This window comes from Mastigoproctus giganteus, chromosome 12 (assembly GCF_048544385.1).
Source record: "Mastigoproctus giganteus isolate SK-2022 chromosome 12, ASM4854438v1, whole genome shotgun sequence".
NCBI classification, from domain to species: domain Eukaryota; kingdom Metazoa; phylum Arthropoda; class Arachnida; order Uropygi; family Thelyphonidae; genus Mastigoproctus; species Mastigoproctus giganteus.
The window spans coordinates 40408962-40424192 of NC_143586.1; the positions used below are offsets into that span (position 1 = coordinate 40408962).

General features: G+C 37.3%; 1 protein-coding gene across 1 annotated transcript; it reads left to right on the forward strand.

Moving 5' to 3' along the window:
* Positions 1 to 726: 726 nt before the first annotated feature.
* On the forward strand, positions 727 to 14872 carry LOC150076925 (uncharacterized). Its single transcript, XM_090385737.1, has 5 exons — positions 727 to 819; positions 2128 to 2291; positions 5942 to 6067; positions 8305 to 8437; positions 14861 to 14872. Exons 1-5 carry the CDS (start codon positions 727 to 729, stop codon positions 14870 to 14872), a joined length of 528 nt encoding a protein of 175 aa, XP_090241863.1.
* The last annotated feature ends 359 nt before the right edge of the window (positions 14873 to 15231 follow it).

The window sequence follows — 15231 nt, forward strand, 5'->3', positions numbered from 1 at the left end:
ATGATAACAGTAAGCGGACAATTGATATATGATTTAATTAACAGAATAAACCTAAAGGAGTTTAATTCATAAATCTTGTGAAGAGAACCGAGAATGCAATGCTAGTCACTGCCTTCTTCCAATGACTTGTGAATTTAAACTTGAATAATGATGATGAGACACTTGTTCTAACGTCCAGATTTTTCTTTACAGCAATCCATGTAGTTATTGTGACCATGTTCCAGAACCTCAGCAAGGTCCACATGCCATCCACTCCCTACCAAGACCCCGGAGCTGCCTACCTTCATCCCAGCACGATGTACGTGTCAAGCTCGCGAATGGTAGCCGTACCACAGTACTCGCGCGACCAAATGTCCTTACAAGCTACCGGTGCCTCCTCTTCCGCTGTTAATCCACACTACCATCCCACCATGTGGCCTTCGCGTCCTGGATCATTTCCTAGTCGGCCAAGTTCCTGTGCAGAGTTCAGTGGAACGCCAACCCACTCCACCCTGCCGTCCCCACTTGGATTCCAGGTAGGTAACAACTAAAAAAATAATCTCTCTATTTCAACCTCCCTTCTTAAGATACATACGATCTTGTCATGTATCCCTCAAGGCTATTTTTTCCTTTTTCCACCCTTCATGCAGACAACAAATTCAAGTCCTCCTGTAAATCCAGCATGCAGAGAAAGTGCGTCCTATCTTTCTAGAAACAACGGATTTTCCTTTTACCCGAATTACATGAATGGTGATGTCAGATCTTTGTCAAGAGTGGACACCAGCATGGTACCTATCCAAAGTATGCCTTCGGCTGGATGCTCTTACTCCCAAAGGACAGGTTAGTGTGCAATAGATTTCTATGTCCTCACTTGCGGATGATCACAAACAAATCCTAAATTTTCTATCAACAATAGTTGATAAAGTTTATTTCATATAATGCAATATCCTTTCATTTTGTATTATTTATAATATCGGTGATGCTGGGCAGGGAACTAAATGATTTACAAAATCAGTTAGCCCTCTCTGACAGGGAGCTAAATGATTTTGTGATAACTGAGAGAAAAGTGGAAGAGGAATTGTTCAAACTGTACATGAAAAAAGGCACCTGGGATGGATGGGATCTATCCACTTATACTAAAAGAGGCAGCAAATAAGGTAAGGAAACCCGTAGCCATAATTATGACCGCATCCTTGGACTCAGGGGAAGTTCACCACAGATTGGAGATGTGCAAACGTATCCTCAATTCACAAAGGGGAATCAAAAGGTGGCATGAGAAATTACAGACCTATTAGCTTAATTTCTGTTCCAGGAAAAATAATAGAATCACTGATTAAAGAAGCAGTGCAGGACCATCTAGACAGGAGTTCATTGTACCTCAGTCACAGCATGGATGGGGATAACTTATCTGAGCAATCTGATTGGATACTATGATGCAGTAACAAAGGAAATTGATGGAAAAAATAATTTTGATATCATATACTGGAATTTCAGGAAAACTTCTAATACTGTTACACATAAAACACTACAAATTGGAGCAGCATGGCGTTAAGGAAGGTTTACTGCTATGGATAAAGGAATGGTTGACGTGGAGAAGATAAGAGTGGTTATCAATGGAGTACCCCAGGTTCAGTCCTTTCTAGGTAAGAACCTAGAAAGGCTTCAGTTCTGCAAATTGCAGCGTCTGGAGATTAGGTATCTGTAAGGTAATCTGATTGAGGTGTTTAAGGCTTTCAATGAATTGCTGATGGGTTTCTTCCTCTTTTGCAGACTACACACATGAAAGGGCATGAATTCAAATTGAGGAGGAATGGTTGCAGGATAGATGTGCGGATGTTGCTTTTAGCCAGCAGGTGGTTGATTGTTGAAACGAACTTCCATCTGCTGTTGTTGTTGTGATTTTACCAAATTGAGATTGACTTTCCTTGAAATTTGCCAGTTGACAATCATTTAGAGAAATCGGAATGTTAATTTTAATATAAACATCGTAAATCGTGTCAGTTTTTGAAAGTCTAATAGACACACAATAAAAAAATAAAAGCAAAAAGGTCTAAATAACCACATTAATAAAATAAACGTGTCAGATCGTTTGTGACACGCTTTTCCTTTATTTAATTTTTTTTATTATTTATTTTGTTTGTGTTTCAGATTCATATGAGTACAGTTTTAGTGAAACTCGCGAATGTGTCAACTGCGGAACGATTTCCACCCCTCTTTGGCGGAGGGACGGTTCCGGTCACTATCTGTGCAACACGTGCGGAGTGTACCACCACAGAGTCAACGGATCCTTCTTCCAACCCCAGAGAAGGACGGTAAGTCAGAATAAATACTGTGTACAGTGAGTAAGAATAAATACTGCGTAAAATGGAAATAACTTTTAACCCCCTCAGTTTATTTATTATTAATTGTAATCTTTGTTTGGTTTTCTTGATGTTTAACTTCGGCCCAAAATTTTCACTTATTCCATTAATGCTTATAAATGTCCCCAAATCAAATTCACCATTATTCTGATGTCTTTGCTATCAATTCCAATCTTCTCTAGGATTTGGAACAATTTGTCATGCTTTCCCGATCGAAGGCTTTCTCATAATCCAAGAAGCAGACGAATACTTCTTGGTTCACATCTCGATATCTTTCTACTAGAGTCCGAACTGCAAACATGGCTTCCCTGGTACCCTGATATGTTTTAAGAGCTGGAGACAGTCGTGGGAGCCAGATAATTTTATTCAAAAGACGGAAGTCCAGTTCAGTCTGCCGATGTTTTAAAACAGTAAATGAAAATGGACGCACCAGTCATGCTTGAGTCTTATAGCGTATAAATCTGAGAAAATGGAACTGAGGTAGGATTCTTGAAGACATTCAGGAAGAGTTCCGGTCGAGAAGAGCCTTTGATAAAGATGATATAACTGAGGACCAAGAGCATGCGTTTATATATGCGTTTCCAGAAGGCCATGGGTAATTTTTCAGGACCAGTATAGTACGTAAGTTTGAACTTCTTTAAAGCTAGAAGGATTAGATGGTCACAATTTTCAAATTCTGTAAAACTATCAATAGATGAATCATGGAAGATGTATGAGGGATAAGAAATTGATGCAGACTTATATAGGCTTTCATATAAAGAAGCGAATTCTGACGCGGAAGGATATGGCCAGTGCGACTATTGGCAGTAGAAATTAACCCCCTCAGTTTAACCCCCTTTCTATTGACTTTGAGTAAACCCAGAAAGGGTTAAGGTTCTTATTATTGACCACAGAATTTTGAATAAAGTTTAGGTAGGACCAATAATCACGTTTCAATAACAATTTCAACTTTCTTCTTAAGGTAAAGAATTTCAAATAGCGTTGATAGGTTGGTGGTTGCTTCCAGGATTGATTTGATTTGGTAGTTGTTGGCGCATCGGCTTCTGTGGCCATATTGCACCTCCCAAGGTTTTTGCAGTACTTTGATCCAAGCCCGAGGCGGGAATCGAACCCGCGACCTTTGGGTTGCCGGGCAGGTACTTTACCCACTCGGCTAGCCCGGTCGGCGGTTGCTTCCAGGAACTGCCATTTGAACGCACTAGTAAGTCGCTGTTTATGGAAGGGATTAACCATAGATTTAATGATGCCTATATTTTACAAGTTGTAACCACACTCGTCATTTTCAATCTCTCTTTGCTTTCAAAGTCACCAGCTCATATAAGCACTGTATAGCCACCCACAAAGCTGCAATTTGCAAGACCAGTTCTTACTGAGTTACGAAGTTTACTGAATAAGAGATGGCGATAAAAGAAAGAAATTCAAAATTATGAAATTGGCTCCCTTGCCCTTTCATCTGTTTTTGAAGCCAGGAGTATTTAAGCTGCATTCATAATACAATGGTCTTAATTCTCACAGCAGAAAAAAAATAATAATGCCTTTGTAATGAGTTGCCCAGATATTGTACTACTCTAAAACACTTGGACTCGCCAAAAGTTTGACTATTTGTTTAAAACAGGAGGCTGCTCCTGTTTTAAATAAATGTTTTAAACACTACCTGTTATCTGAGGAGGGGCCAGTTAGTCCTGTTTTAGGACCAACAGGTCCCTCATTAGATAGCAAGTAGTGTCTTTTTGACAATAAGGAGACGAAATGGATAGCTTTAGCTAATATAGCTAAAAAATCAATTTTATCTCCGTCTCCAGATCACCTATTAACTGATTAGAGACCACTTGGTTCCGAAACGGGCTGTGATTGATAGCAGTCTGGTCTTTTAAACAAATAGCTGATTAAGCTATTGGCAATGTCATCTGTTTAGAGGTAGTGCAATACCAGGACAACTCGTTGCAAAGGCAAATTTGTTCTATTGTGAGAAACAAGATCATTATATCATCTCTGCAGTTTAAATCTTGCCAGATATAAAAAGGACAAGACAGCCAGCCCTACAAGAGCCTTATAAAGAAAGGACTGTAACAGTGCAGGGCTGATTTTTTAATATTTCCGGCTTTTAAAATGTAGATTTGTTTTTTAAATTTGTCGGGTGTTAAAGAATTTCAAATTGTAAAATACCACCCTAAACATGAATGTTTTATTGAAAATATGAGATTATTTAAATGTACATCCTTCTAGCCAGGGAACTGTGTGGGAATGATATAAATGGATACAGTTTTTCATTGAAGTTTAGAGAAATGAGTGATGTACCAAAGGTAATCAAGAGTATGAAGAAACATCTTCTATCTCAATCGCGATTATATACTTTCTATCAAAACCGCAAATCAGCCTCGAAGTGAATCAGAAGAATCTCTATAAAGGCTTCCCCAAATTCGTATGACATGCCATCAAAAGTCTACCATCCTATGAAAAATTCTCCTGCAAAAGAAAAAGAAAGTGAATTTCGTTTAAAAAGAAATGTGTCAGTTTGTCTAGTAATCCAATGGATCTGACCTTGGACAAAAGGGCCAAGGTGAGCGATTTCATCCTGATTGTCTTCGAATGAATGCAAATAGGGCCAAAAATGGTTGGTAGCGCAGGTGGTTGGGCAAAGGGGACCTGTTTCAGCTTTCATGGCAGCAAAAGAGAGCTAATAAGAACTAATGCATATATTGTAAGAATCGTTTGATCTCCGTGCCAGGAAAAATAATGGAGTCACTAGTTTAAGAAGTACGAGTGGACCCAAAAGTCAATCACACCATGGCCTGGACTTGATCATGACTATCCTATCTAATTAACTATTACGAGGTTATCATAAAGGAACTGGATGCAAAGTATAATTCTCATATCATATATAATAAACCCTCGATATAACATACAAAAATGGCTGGGTCAGAGTGTATTCTGAGTTGTTCATGAACCAGAGGAAACCGGGAACGAACTCATGGGTCAAATTGTTCCAGTCTGTTTATGGATCCTTGTAAACGGAAACATGTTAAAAGAACAATCACATTAAATTAATAAGATATTTTTCGTAACAGGAGAGAATTTACCCCTACAAGGAAACACTTTTTTTAATAGGGAGGGTGGAAACTTAATGCAATATTAGAAGAAACCTCTACATTCTCTCCTCTATGACAATGGTTAGGCCACATCTGGAATACAGATTTGGACGCCTCAATTCGGAACATCATAGAACTGTTGGATAGGATGCAGAGAAAGCAACAAGAACCGTTGGGACAAAGAGGAAGAGAACTTCACTCTTTCTTCACAGAAAGAGTGAAGTTCTCTAAATTTCAATCTTTGGAAATTAAACATCTGCACGAGAAAACCGAAGAGTCAAGAAATGACTTCACTTATTAAGTAGTTGGTTGCGTAGGGGCATTTATCGTACTGAATGTGATGCTTTTTACAAGAAATTCACTTAATTACAACAATTAAAGTTGTATTCGTTTACTTTTTTGTTTTCTTTAAAGTCATGGCCAACGGGGGTTTCATTTTAATTAGGATTCTTCTGGAAGGTTTTTCAATACGTATGACAATGACAGTACAAATGTCTCAATTTTCCATTACAGTCCGGTACCCGGAAGATTGGTCTTTGTTGTTCCAATTGCGGTACTACCACTACTACCTTATGGCGAAGGAATAATGAAGGTGAGCCCGTGTGTAACGCCTGCGGTCTCTACTACAAGCTGCACAGAGTGAGTATAAAATCATTCTTGACTTTGAGTTTGTTTTTTTGTTTGTTTGTTTTTTAAGACAACCCCAAACACGAGTACCTAGTAACGTTCGTGGGTTGGAGGTTGAGAAGATGAAAGAAGATATTCGTTGAAATTGGACTTGAACTTCGGTAGATTGTAATTTTCAGGAAGTATTTATAAAGAGAGGTTCTTCCAAAGAACGGAAGTTGATTGAATAAATGAGGAAGTTGAAAAGTTGGTTCTGTGAGTTTGAAGTTGGACAGTAAATGGATGTTGACTGTTGGCGACACGTATTCGGACTGTTTTGAAAGAGAAAGCGGGAATTATAGAAGCCAATTCGGAAGAACAGTGTCCATGGAAGTATCTGTAGAAAAGGCATGCAGCAGAAACAGTACGTCTATGAGACAGCGAGTGCAGACTCTGTTAGAGAGGAGTCATTAATTAACCTAATTGCCCTCTTCTGAACGGAATCAAGAAGCCTGAGAGAGGTTTTGGGGACACCACCCTAAATGTGGGAACAATATTCCATGGTAGGACGGATTTGCGATTTATACAGAGTGAGCAGCTGTTTGGAAGAAAAGTAACGTCGAGAGCGAAAGAGAAAACCAAGTTTTTTAGATGCAGAGGAAGCAATATTTGTAATGTGCTTGTGCCAAGAGAGATTAGAAGTCAGGGTAATCCCCAAAAGAGATATATCATTTTGCCTAGAAATCGGAGTGTCACTAAAGATAAGCATATTAGCAGAAGAATCCTTTTTGCGAGATATAAGACAGGATTCAAATCGACTAAGTTATCTTTACCCACCTGGGGATCAGCATTTAAGGAATCGGTAGTGAATATCGGAGAAATTGAAGCTGTTTGAGTAGGACAAAGTTTCTCAAACTGGAACAGCAAAACTACGGATAGAATTTCTAGTCAATGGAAGATGAAAAGAACTGAACCTTGGAGGACACCACCATTAGTGAAGAAGTTAGAAGACAGATACATCTACCATTACCCTCAGTGAGCGATCAGAGAGAAAACTGGATACCCAATTACAAAAAAACAGTTGGCAAACCATAAGATGGAAGCTTATTATTAGGCCTTTATGTCAAATATAATCAAGTTGCCTCTTTCTTTTGAGATGTGTATACTGTATATGGCATGGTGTAGCTTTTTATACATGATACATGATGTGGTATAAAAGAGAAGTCACTAGCAAATATTCTGACTATATTCAATATTTGTTTGTTTAATATACATAAATATATTAGTAGACGCAATGGTGCATTAGCCTCTGTAAATTTTTATCCAATACTAAAACTCATCCGAATCTAAATACGATCCACAGCATCACGTTTGAATTTCTGTGATAGGAATAATTAATAAAATAACGAAATATAGTAAACTCTGTATAGTTCAGCACTTTATAATCCTAATTCTTTTTTAAAATAACGCATATTTTATAATAAAAAAAATAGACATTTTAAAATTGGGCAATGCTAAGAAAACAAGTCTAGCATTCTTATCAATACATTTTTCTTTAAGGATCGATACAAAAAAGGGGTGATATTTCTAAGGCACTTGCAGGACTATCTTTTCCTTTGAATTATTTTTGTGACCGGTAAGTTTTAAAATGCATTAATAATGCATAATCGCAATTCTTACAACAGAACAGACAGTTTTGCCTTTGCAACGAGTTGCCCTGGTATTGCACTATTTTCAAACAGTCTTATCAAAAGGTTAAATTGGCCATTTGTTTGAAAGATGGACTGCTACGAGAGCCTGTTTCAGGACTAACTGGTCCCTCATTAGACAGTATGTGATCTCTGGTAGCAACTGGCGAGTAAAAGCAGTTTTAAAGAAATTTGTTCGTTATGAACTGCCATGCAGGATACGAAATTAGAATTTTGAATAGACATAGATAAATAAGAATAGACATCTTTGGTCTGAATGTTGTCTGTAATGACCTTCCATCTGATGAGGGACCGGTTAGTCCTGAAATACGCTGTCATAGTAAACTCATCTTCTAAACAAATTGGCAATTAAATTTGTGGAGAGACCATCTGTTTTAAAGTAATGCAATGCTAAGGCAACTCATTACAAAGGCATGTGTGTTCTTCTGTGAGAACTAGACATTATAAATGCAGTTAAAATTCTGCTGGTGTACTGAGGGTGCCTGATTTTAAAGAATTTACTATATTTCCTTCCTATTTCTTAATCCGTGATTTCTAATTCCTGAAATTTTTTTTGGAAAGATCAACAGACCCTTGGCCATGCGAAAAGAAGGTATTCAAACCAGAAAAAGAAAACCGAAGAATTCCAATAAATCTTCGGAGATTGAAGACACAAAGAGCTCGGAGAAATCTTCCAGGAATTCTTGTAGAATTGGTAAGTGAACAATATCAATCATTTATTCGAAAAAAATCCTTGAATCCAAAGAACTCGTATACTTTTCTTCTGGGATGAGGGTTGGAAACCATTTTACTCAAGTTTCCAATCCACATCCCAAAAGAAAATATGCTGACGAAATACAGTCTACTATAAAGGTAAATGTTACAACCGATCAGACTGTGCTGCCCCCTAACGGCAGAATATGAATAAACAAAATGGCGAGCAGTATGAAACAGAGGCTACTGAAAAATCTTGCAGATTTTTGCATTTCCTTTCACAAATTCTGAATTATCCAACACCAGAAGGAAAAACCAGTGCTATCCAATACATATTCAATCTACAGACTCTAGTTACAATAAGATGACCTTTTAAATGATCTCCCATCGTGTAGAAAAATTTGTAAGAGACTTAGTAACCTACCGCTAGAGGGAGCCTGTGTTTCGTCTCATTTACTAAAACAGTACACGCAGTAGTTACTTTTGTTTGTATTTCAGAAACTATTCGAAGAAATCACTTCCTTTCGTTTTCTACTTTCAGAATCGAAGAACGACTCGACCCATCGACTCCCGGCAAGTTCTCCGTACCCGCTTGCGGTTAAAAGCGAAGAGAAGATCCCCTCGTGCGCGTCCCAGCAGTTGCCGTTATTCTCCGGACCAAACGTGGCGGGCGTGTCGCGTGACTTCAGATCGTCCTGCTCTGTTGCTCCGTCTCCATGGCAGCCGACGAGAAGTACACCGTAATGAACTTTAGTTGCGGTCACCCGTCGTGTCAAAACGCAGTGCGGAACGAATTCAAAGGCGGAAAAGTGTTCGATATGAAATCATGCAGCAGCATGAAGCCATAAAATAATTTATATTGGAAGCATAAGTCGGTGGCTCCATCTAGTGGTGGCAGCAGAACTTAAGCAGCATTCATATATTAAAATGGAAGAAATATTTGAAAATCTGTTGGTGTCCAGTAGTCACTTCAGCGGTGCCATCTATAAAATCGTTTATATGAACTTTATACTGAGATACTGTTAACGCCACCTGGTAGCAATACGCACTATGGCGTGATGGGTAGTGTTGTGTGCCATAAAAAACGTTTTGTGTTGATTTTTTTTTTTTAAATTCATCTGTGTGTTATGATTTGTTTCTCTTACTTAAAAACACTACACCAAATACTGACCATCTCAAAAACAGCACATTTTCACTTACAAGAGTCATTATTTTTTTTATAAATATTTCTATTAATAAATTGAAATCATTCAAATCTATAAACTCCTTATAAATTATTGAAAATAGTGCTTCCGGCTAGTGAGGGGGAAATTATGAACTCAATTCAGGATTTATGAATTATGGGTTGCTATCGCCAAGGCAACTGAGGCAGTGGGTCGTCAGCGTATATCTTAATAATCCATCCATTCAGCCTAATTATAAAAGAAATAATATTGTCAAGATTCCTGGATCAATTTAAAGCTCCCACAGAACACTTGTGTGAATTACCTGGCGATCAGAATTTAAGAAACTGGTTACTAATATTCGAGAAGATGTAGCTGTTATTTCTCTAACTGGAAAGTGGAATATATCACATTTATTGATAAAACCATCAATGCCATCAATGCCTTAAATGCCAAGCGGCAACTTTAGCTAAAATAACTGAAAGAATGTCCACAGCAAATCTCCGGGACAAAATCATTCTATCACTTTCTTTTTCAATAAAATGAAATTTTATATTGAGGATACAGAAAACTTTAAAATCTGGCACTCTAAAATCCAGGATTCTTCATTAAAAAAAAACAATCATCGTTTTATAATCCGAAAATATTAAGAGAACACTAGTATCAATTATTGCAGTAAATAAACAGCATTATCTTTTCCTTTAATCTGTTTCTATTTAAACTGAACACTCACATCAGAATAAACTTTAATTCATTTTATCATTTGCAACGAGTTGCCCTGGTATTGCACTACTTATAAATAGATCGTCCCCCAAATGGTTAATTTAATTGGCCATTTCTTGAAAAGATGAGATATTGCTCTTTCAGGATTAATAAATCGAATTAAGCTACTATGCATCATACGAAATTAGAGTTTTCAGAGTTGTAATACGATAAAGCTACCCTGTTTTCTTGTCACTAGAGACAATCTTTTATCCGACGAAAGATCAGTCAGTCCTGAAACAGGTTGTCATAGCAGTGTGTTGTCTTTTAAACAAATGGACAATTAACCTTTTTAGACATCACGTCGGCTTGAAAGTACTTTAGTAGTGCAATACCCTGGCAACCCCTTGCAAAGGCAATGTGCTGTGAGAATTAAGCTGATGATCATATTATCTATACAACTTAAATCGCCCTGACTGCTTTATTAATATATTTAGCAGAACTCTTCAAGGCACTTAACAGATCTTTGTTATTTTTAACAAAGATCTGTTAAGATCTTTGTTAAATCCGGCACTACCACCAGGTCAGTGGAGTTTACAATAAATCAATCAATACAAATGTTAATCGTATTTAGCGGTCACGGGCTTCAATCCCGGTCCACTTAAAGAGCGTGTACTACTGCACTCGCTTCTGACCATTCGGCTACGTCAGGCCATTTGAATTTTCCAGAAAAAGAAGTGTTCCAATTTGGACGATGGTGCAGTTGCTTGAAATTTGATTGTAGAATCAATTAGGGCAACTGAGATAAGCAGTGGTTAAATCAACCAATAATCGGGTTTCTATTAGAAAGAATACATGGGGTTTGGCAGACTGTAAGTGCAAATGGACATCATTGAAATTGGAACTAAAACCACGTATATTTATTGAATGAACGAGGGAGGTTTAGATCGTTTCGCAGATAAGGTTCTTCTATTACCTTCACTATTCATGATGCATTAAATAGTAAGAAAAGTTGCGGAGGACATGCTGAATGAATTAATGATTGCTCCTTGCCATAACGTGGCCTCGATAATACCCCCCCCCCCCGCATACATACATACCACTCGGACTTCGTACAAATTCAAATTATTGTATTAGGATTACCCGTAATTTAATACATAAACTCGTATTTGTGTCTGTGAATTGCGTGTGTTCTCTGGTCGATTTGCCTGTTTTGCTCGACGTAAAAACCCCAGTTTCTGGAGGGGGAGGACTTGCTATCTACGCCTGAGACCGACTAACTCAGCCACGGAGTGAAAAAAAAGCCCACTAAAGTTCCTTACATCATCGGCGGGATTCGCACTCTGGCCTTTTCCAACCGGTGTGGGGAGGACGGTGACGATACCACTGTGCTACACGCGCTGTCGGTCTTCGTACAGTCACTATCTGGCATAGTAGAGGGATGTGGACATGTGTTTTTGTAAGGGGCGGCTCCTAGAAAGTGAGTTAAACTCCGCCTCGTATCTCTGTGAAGAACAGTACCACTGTAAGAGGGCTAGAGATGTGAGTAGTGTAGGTTTGTGTGTATTATGTGTGTGTTCTGTTTTGGTCGTTGGCTACCCAGAAGCATCAATCACCCGGAGAGATGATTCTGGGTACTCGTCCACACCTCGGGAAGGTGGGCTAGATTCCTCTAAGGGCCCCTCCAGAGAAGGGAAAGAAAAAAAAAATTAATAAATAATTAAATAAATAAAATAAAATAAAAAAATTTTTAAAAATCCCGTGATGCGAAGAAGAAGGAAAAAAGAAAGAAAACCCAAAGGCCGGGATAGAACTCAGGAAGGAAGGGGAAAAATAATAATAAATGAAAAATAAAATTAAATTAAATTTAAAAAACACTACTATGGAGTAGAGCGCGAGAGAAAAAAAAAAGTTAAATTCAGTTTTGTCTTCGGCTTCGTTCTCGTCCCTCATGATGGCAGGTGGGGTGTTGGTAACTTTCTATTCTGTGCGCAAAAACCTCCGTTGCATAATTTTGCAGTGCTGTGAACTTGTCAGGGTTTTGGAGTAACCGCTTGAGATTGTCTTCTATAAGCTGTGTGCGATTCAATAGCTTTTGTCTCAGGTGATGTACAATTTGCAGTCGAAGAGGAGATGCTTCCAGTCTTCTCTGGCTCCACAGAAGCAGAGTTCAGTGGGATGCAGCCCAAACTGGAATAGCTTTGCATTCATGGATTCATGTCCAGTCAACAAGTAGGATGTTTCCAGTGTCAGGGAGAACCACTTCTGCACAGCCTTGGAGGCAGGGTAAGTAACATCGGGTATAAATCTCCTTGCAGCGAGATTATACACTAGCTGATCCTGAAGCCTCCTAGAGAGTTACCATTAGGTTTCGGTTCGGTGGACTATATTTCGAAACTTGCACATGGAAGTTATACATAGGGTTATTAACAGTTCCACTAACGTGACGGTGCAAGCAGAAGATTTGGCTGGCATAGAACGACCGGACTTCGCCGAAATTTGGTCCACTTGACTTGAGCGTCACCTCAATAATTATATTAGCGTGTGTAGTTGTTGCGGACCCCAGGGTTTCCCCCATTAGCCCCCAATAATTATATATTGATAATTAGACAAAATACGCAATATATTCTCAATCATGTTCAAAAATAATTTTCCCCAATATCTTCAAATAGCGCCACAATTATTCACTCATATTTTCTCTCCGAACACACCAACATTTTTGGTGTGCTTGCTTTCTAGATTCTATTTATTTTATGTCATATAGCTTTTTATGCAATAATAGATATATGAAACCGAAAGTCCTTTCATCTAGCTATTCTTTTATTCGATAAAATTAAGCTAGACGAAATGACTATTTTTTTTATGTTACATGTTTTTGTGGATGTCAAGATTTAAACTACCTAATCAAAGAAACAATATTGCAGTTCATTCAGATAAACAAGCCTCGCCTTTACAACGAGTTGCGTTGGTATTGCACTACTTGCTAATAAATAGCTTAAAAGATGGCCCACAGTTTCACAACTTGCTAGTTCTCACGTGTTTAGAAGCAGTACAATATCAGGCTAACTCGTTATAAAGGCAAAGTGTGTTCTGCTGTGGGGACTGCATTAAGTTTAAACGTCGCGGGCTGCAGGAACGAATGCATAAAGAAGATGTCTCTGAACCTAATATAACTTAAAAACTTAATATGTACTTTTAATAATGCAAATTAACATATTAAATTAACTGAATTGAGAAGATTGTTTTATTTTTTCGCAATATTTTCAATATAAAAATCAGCAATTTTGGAATGCATTAAATGCTTATTTTATAAATTCAGCACTCGGTTCCCTATTTTAAACGTTTTGGACTTGATCCGTGAAGTTAAAGACACGCAGGGTGCCTTTAGTTATACTGCCTTTTAGTCGTTATAAACATTTACAGATGTAAATAAATTCAGTTGTTAGTGCTTAGTAGTTATGATAAGTGGCTTTCAAAACTCTCTTCCACTATGCCTCTCTAAAATCCGGCAACTCCCAACCCGGGTGCCACATTTTAAATACAGTAGTTAATTGTATAGTACAGTAATTCCAATCGATCATGTTACATTTTTCCGCTAGATGGAGCCTCTGTATACCCACTTGGAAAAATTTGTTGTATATTTTAAAATAAATAATAGTTAACCTGAAGCTAAATTAGTAGCGTGAAAAATAGAGATCGCGATCCTCTTGTAGGTCACAAAAATATTTTATGCCAGTCTATTTCTGAAAACAAAAATTAAATGAAAGGAGGAAGCTAGTTTTGCAACCAACTGCCAAAAAATATATATATATATTCTTTTTTACAATTGGTTGTAACAGAAATAACAAAATTTTAAATTTTTATATTACCCATATAAATTCTATAGTTACCTGTTTAATTTTATTTACTCTCGACTTTTTTTTTAATGATAAATACAAAACATTAAACCCCAAAATACTCAATACGAAATTGTTAGGTGAATTTAATACTGATCGGGTATTCTACTTGGATTAATATTCATACCACAAGGTGTCCAACAGCCATCAGTATACTATAAACTCACGAAAAGCTAAATAATTCTAAAGAATGACGTCATAATGATTTGGCTGGAAGGTTGTGTCCAGCATGACCTATTATGGAAATACCTCTCGTTGTAGCAACTTAGCTGAAATATTACCTTCGAAAACCAAAACTATGACTCAGTATTTCCGAATCTTGACATTGTAGTTAAACTAAAATTCACAGGTCGGAAATGATGTGAGTGACCTCTTAAAAAAGTGGGCCAAAGATGATTCTCTTAGACAAGAGCCCAAAGGAAACTTAGACGCAAAGACAATCGAGAAGGAAATCCTGTTACGTATTGAAATAGAGGTCAGAAGAGTTTGCATGTCTGACAGTATTAACTACCTCAGGCAGAAAGAAAACGTGAGGCCCGCACGTTTTCCAAAGTGTCCTCCAACTCCCTATTGAATGATTCAAAACCTATTTGCAGACGAAGTGATATATGAAGAAACTAGCAAATATGTAATTATAAATCATTTAAAAATCATTTTTTATAGATTCAGCAATGAAGTTGAAAGTCATTGCTAGCTATTCCATGGTTAAAAATTTCTGCAAAAATAAATTGTTAAAAAAAATAGAATTCAAATACAACACTTAATAAAATCTAGTTTAATTAATTAATACAAAAGTATATAATACACGTGCTGTAACTCCATCCGTTATTCTCTGAGGAAAAGAGAATCAATGAGTAACATCGAAAATCTGTTTAACTAAACTTCTTGGGTAAATACCAATCTTTAAAGGCGAAATTGGTGTAGTTATTCGAATATATAAATTTCCATTCACTAGATCAACCTTCTTCTAATTAAAAAAATAATTTCTTTTTCACTTTAATCTTTAATTTTTTTTATTTATTTATTTTTTTAAA